Raw genomic sequence first — 6,000 nt, 5'->3', positions numbered from 1 at the left:
GTACAGCCCTTGTAAGGCAGACCCTCCGATGAGGGTGGGCGGCATCTGCCATGTGTAGGGAACTGCGTGTTATTGTGGTGGAGGATAGTGTTATGTGTGGTGTGTGAGTTGCAGGGATGTTGAGGACAGCACAAACACCCAGCCCCCGGGCCATTGGAATTAACCAATGAAGGTTAAAGTCCCCGACCCGGCCGGGAATCGAACCCGGGACCCTCTGAACCGAAGGCCAGTACGCTGATCATTCAGCCAACGAGTCGGACAATTTTCATTTGAAGATATTGTTTAAAACTTAAAACAAATGAAGATAGCTCAGTAATTCTAGTATATCGCCTTCTTCTCTATTAAATGCATGCAAAAAATCACCTGAATATCTTGAAAACTTTCAGAGTTATCAGGGAAATGGTTCTGAAAAACAAAATTTGCGGGAAACGAGCATCAAACTTACCGATAAAGGGCTGCTTGGGTGACAAGGCTTCTCTTTTTGGTCATAACTCCAGAAGTATGGAGATAACACATATCTTGCACTGTTATAAAGAGGAAAGTTCAATTTTAAACGAAAAATAAATTGAAATATCGCATTTTTGGTCGGTCAAAGGTGTCGGAGCCCCCCTTAAGATGAATGTTGTGTTGTAGGGCTGGAGATGTTGGGACCCAAGAAACGTGTTCTCGGAGGAGCCATCATGAGCACGTACAATGCTGTGGGCGTGATTGCAATTGGAGCCATTGCTTGGGGGCTGCAGAGTTGGAGAATGATACATGTTGTCATTTACTCTCCTGCCTTCCTTTTTATTTCCTACATCTGGTGAGTAGAACATTTCTTCTTCTTCCTAACATTATCTCGCTGGTGCAGGATCAGTTTTCCGGATCGTAGAACGCCATTTTTGAACCATCTAACACATCAGAGGGGTGTAAGTTGATAAATTTTAAATCCGACCTAAACGTACCCAGCCAATGTTCCTTCAGTCTTTGTCTCTTACGCGGGCGTCGACCGTCGACTTAAATATCATGCGTTGCACCATCGATAGTATGATGCGCAGACCGTCTGACATGGTCGTACCACTGGAAACGTCACTTCTCAACTTCCTGATGACGGGAAGACACGGCTGTGATTTCCGGTTGAATAAAATTACATCTTCACCACCTCAGCCAGCTAATACCTACCTCTCATTTTAAAGAGGACATGCACTCTTGGAACTTGGCCCCGTACGCTCTGGACCAGAGGTTCTCAAACTGTTGTGAGATTGTACCCCTCACTCATGGCTGAAAGTTTAAAGTATCCCCACGAAAAATCACTGAATAAGGTAAGGGTTATTCTGCCCGAAGGCAGGTCCGAACCTCCGCAGAGGTGTTTCTGAGCCGGAGTTTACGTGCGGTAGGGTGGCCAGTTCCTTTCCGCTCCTCCAATCCCTCACCCCCCACCAACAGCGCGTGGCAATCCATCCAACTCCTGACCACGCCCAATGTTGCTTAACTTCGGAGATCTCACGGGATTCGGTGTTTCACAATATGGGTACCTGGCTTTTAAATTTTAAGGCATTTTAATTGATCAGTGGCGGCTCGTTTGGGAGGCGCTAAGGCGCGCGCCCCCCACGGGGTTCCATTAAATTCGGGAATTTTAATCTTAAATGTTAACAAGGGAAATATTTTATATTTTACTATAAGATTCTAATCAAGGGCGCGAGTTGTACTGTACTGCGGCCCGATACGCTGCTGGCCCTGCGCAGGAGGGCGCTATCTCATAGCGGACCAAATACTCCGAGTCTCGCTTGACTGGCCTTGAGGGAGCCAATCAGAGCCAGAGTGGAGATGTGCTGTTCCAGCGGAGATTCCGGCGCGTTTCTGCCGCGGCCTATCGTTGTAGCCAACCTACCCGAAACATTGGTGATTTTATTTCTTTTTAACAGGGGTCGTGCCATTTCTCTCCTAAAAATAGGAACTACTTTACTCAGGCACTTACCTGAGTTAAATGTGTCGGTATATATTTAAAATAGTCTTGTAATTTTTAGGACTATTAACTAACGAAACGAGTAACGATTGTAACTATTGTCTTCTCGCACTTGACTCATGTTGGCCATACTCACTGGAGAGCGCGATGTTTAGCTTTGTGCTGATGAATGATCTCGTGAGGTGACTGTGAAAAGGGGAAATTAGGAGAAAGGTTGTGATATATATGTAGGCGTAATGTTATGTTTATCGTCGCCATAAGACCTATCTGTGTCGGTGCGACGTAAAGCCCCCTAGCAAAAAAAAAAAAAATGTTATGTTTGCACTTCGTACAGTATGATTACCGTCGAACATATTAAAGAACTAACGTTTTCTTCTCTTTCTATCGAGTAGAAAGTCGAACTGAAGGAGTGTGGTAGACTTCTTGTTGAAAAAATCGGAGGCCAAGAAAAATGACAATGAAAATAGGGCTTTCCAAAGACAAATTAATTCTCGTGACTATATAACAAACCGAGCTCGATAGCTGCAGTCGCTTAAGTGCGGCCAGTATCCAGTATTCGGGAGATAGTAGGTTCGAAGCCCACTGTCGGCAGCCCTGAAAATGGTCTTCCGTGGTTTCCCATTTTCACACCAGGCAAATGCTGGGGTTGTACCGTAATTAAGGCCACGGCCGCTTCCTTCCCACTCCTTGCCCTTTCCTGTCCAATCGTTGCCGTAAAACCTATCTGTGTCGGTGCGACGTAAAACAACTAGCAAAAAAACAAAAAACAAAAACAAAACTATATAACAAGAACTCGCGGATATGTGGAAGTGATATCTCAGAAACCTTTTACTGCTTTCCTTGCCTGCTATTCTCCCGTTCTAGGAAAGGAGATAAATGGATCACCACAGGGGTGATATCAATAGTACCATGGACTTTGAAATGCTTGGCAAAGTCAATGTCGTGTCTTGTTTAAGTGATCACTACACTGAAACTATTCGTAAACATTATTCGATAGTGGACAAGAACAGGCAGATAATAATAATAATAATAATAATAATAATAATAATAATAATAATAATAATAATAATCAACATCATAATCAAAACAATTGCATATGCATTGCGCCGTATAGTGTTCGAAGTATGTATCTTGATAACATGGTTTGAAGAACTTGAGATATTTGTGGAATTATGAAAGTAAGGCGCGCCCCCCCACTGCTGATATCCACGAGCCGCTACTGTAATTGATTATAAACCAATACACTTTGTAAATAAGACGAGATTGTGAAATGAAATACATGTTTATAACACATTATAAGTCCGACTCGTTGGCTGAATGGTCAGCGTACTGGCCTTCGGTTCAGAGGGTCCCGGGTTCGATTCCCGGCCGGGTCGGGGATTTTAACCTTCATTGGTTAATTCCAATGGCCCGGGGGCTGGGTGTTTGTGCAGTCTCCAACATCCCTGCAACTCACACACCACACATAACACTATCCTCCACCACAATAACACGCAGTTACCTACATATGGCAGATGCCGCCCACCCTCATCGGAGGGTCTGCCTTACAAGGGCTGCACACGGCTAGAAATAGCCACACGAAATTATTATAACACATTATAAGAAATTTAAGAGTTCGTGTCTTTATCAAGTATGATACAATAATAAAACACAGGATACCCCGTTCGTATGAAAGTTTCACATTAATAAATACGGGTGAAAATTTTCTATCTTAATTCTGGAATTCAGACAGTGCAAATCAATCAAATTTTCAATGGAAGCGATGTGAAACTTTCAAACAAAGCATGGCTCCATATAGGCCTATACACACTTAACTTTCTTTATATTTATTTCCATTTTTTCAATTTATTTTCATATTTTCCCTGAAGGCTGCTCGCGTACTCCACTAAAAGTCTCTGGCGTACACCTAGGGGTACGCGTACCACCAATGCTCTGGACTGAGGCAGCGCTACTGTACCAGAGGAACTTCATCTCTTGTACCTAATTTTAATAAGAACCTGTGTCTTAGATTTAGCAATGAACAGTGTTTGTAGCTATTTGTATAAAGATCCGTATCAACGTTAAGAAACTGTTCAAGGCAAAATTTTACTACTCTGCCGTCTCTTAAAATCAGTTCACCTAATAGCTTCCATGTGACGTGTGTTTTATACATCTCTATAAGCACATTCTTAACGTAATAAAAACGTGAGGTATATGCATGCGAATGGATGCGATTACTGTATTTAAATCTTTATTGTTCTGTTTCTTAGGAATGGTCGTACCATTGAATAAGGCGAACCGATAACGGGTACAGTTAACGTGAAATGCAGGGCGTTTAATTAGCACTTAAGCGAAACAAATAATTGCAAAGACGTACTTCACGCTGCTGTGCATAACAATTCTTTAAGTGGTCGCGTATCAGGAATAGGGACTAAGAGGTAAACATACATATGCACAGCAATGCTTTAATTAGTGTGTAAAGTTGTTGATTAGTGTGAAATGTTGTGTAATACTTACGTAAAATCCGATATAGCTCTTAAAGCAACGTTAGTAGTACATGTTGCAGTTACTATATTTCGTCGATTCTAGTGGAAAAGGAAAATTACTGATTATAAATTAGAAGTTCTAAACCTTAGATTGCGTTGTCTGTCGAGAAACCCATCCCACTTCGAAGTCGAGAAAGTACAGTAGATCCCCGTTAATCCGTACGCCGATAATCTGAAAATTCGGTCAGTCCGAACTTTAAAAACAGTATCTACCAAAGTTGTAATGGAATGAAAACAAAGTGCATATCCGAATGAAAATTATTTATATTTTTACTGTTCGTGGATGAAATCAGAATGTAAGGGACAGGCAAATTAAAACCGAACACTGTAACGTACCCACTCGGTCCACAAATGTTTGACAAAATTATAACGTGGCGGGTCACTTTAATCTTAAAATAAATGATATCTCATTGTTTCTCCATAAACAATATCTCATGGGCGCCAGCCTTCAAGCTTATGGCTTGAAAACGAAAGTTGATAATTAATAATAATAATAATAATAGTAATAATAATAATAATAATAATAGTAATAATAATAATAATAATAATAAGACTCAAAAAACTCCCAGGGGTGAGGTGACGAAACACAAATCATTAAATACACTAACTTGGAATTTAAGGATCATTAATAATAATTTCAGAACATACAAATTAAAACAGCTATTTATTAGGATGGAAAACGTGACGTAACGGCGTATTAACGAAATCTGAACTTACGGAAGCAAAAGAAAAATTGAATGAAATTAACTCTAAGAAAATGAACTGTTGCGCGAAGACTTGCAGTAACTTAAGTCATAAGCTCACCATATGTAGACTCTGTTGTCTTGAAGCCGATGATCGATGGATCTCTCGTACCGGCTGCCTCATCTGTTGTTGGATTTCAGTCCTACTTATGCTTTTCCTGCCTTTAACACTTCCTACTGTACTCCTTACATAAAGTCGTAATGAGTCCTAATTCTAAATGCAAAACCACCATGGGTTATGATAATGGAGAGAATACACTTGTATTCTTCCGTATTAGGGAACAGTAGCGTAGCTAAACTCATAATTAAAGTTCTCCTACCCTATACTAGTCAAAACCGGTCTCCCGTTGACTACCTCTCGTCATTGAGATAACAAGTCCCAATGAGAGTAACTTTTGAGTAGTTTCCTACGGTACTACTCAGATGCGAAGTGAACTAAGTTAAAATCTTCTCCGATGTGCAGATGTATAATCGTAGTAAGAGTGTCTTCCAAGAATATCTCAGTGTCTAAGAGTGAGAATAAGAATGTCCGAATACGAGTAACAATCTGCTTACGAGTAAGAATAAGAATGTCCTCTCCAGCTCTTGTTTACTACGTATATAGGTTCAAAAGTCTCCTTCCATCAGCCATATCACATGGTCCAGTAAGATTCGGGGTCTCATCCCTTCTCCTATGTATTGCTGTGAATCCATCACGTTGCTTCATTACGTTCATTCCATAGGCTGAACTTTCCCGCTGAAATAAAGCGTCAGGTAGCGAAGTTCGAAAAGTGGGCGTTCATAATGT

General features: G+C 41.1%; 1 protein-coding gene across 1 annotated transcript in view; it reads left to right on the top strand.

Moving 5' to 3' along the window:
- The first annotated feature begins 638 nt into the window (after window positions 1–638).
- The window catches only part of LOC136857737 (organic cation transporter protein), a 53,446-nt gene continuing 48,084 nt past the window's right edge, over window positions 639–6,000 (top strand). Inside the window, exon 1 of the mRNA XM_067136627.2 lies at window positions 639–802. Coding sequence (XP_066992728.1) covers window positions 642–802 — 161 coding nt within the window. The 5' untranslated portion in view covers window positions 639–641. The remainder of the gene's footprint in view (window positions 803–6,000) is intronic.

The sequence above is a fragment of the Anabrus simplex genome, chromosome 1 (assembly GCF_040414725.1).
Source record: "Anabrus simplex isolate iqAnaSimp1 chromosome 1, ASM4041472v1, whole genome shotgun sequence".
NCBI lineage: Eukaryota > Metazoa > Arthropoda > Insecta > Orthoptera > Tettigoniidae > Anabrus > Anabrus simplex.
The sequence above is the reverse complement of the archived record's forward strand: the minus strand, read 5'-3'. Positions and strand labels throughout refer to the sequence as shown.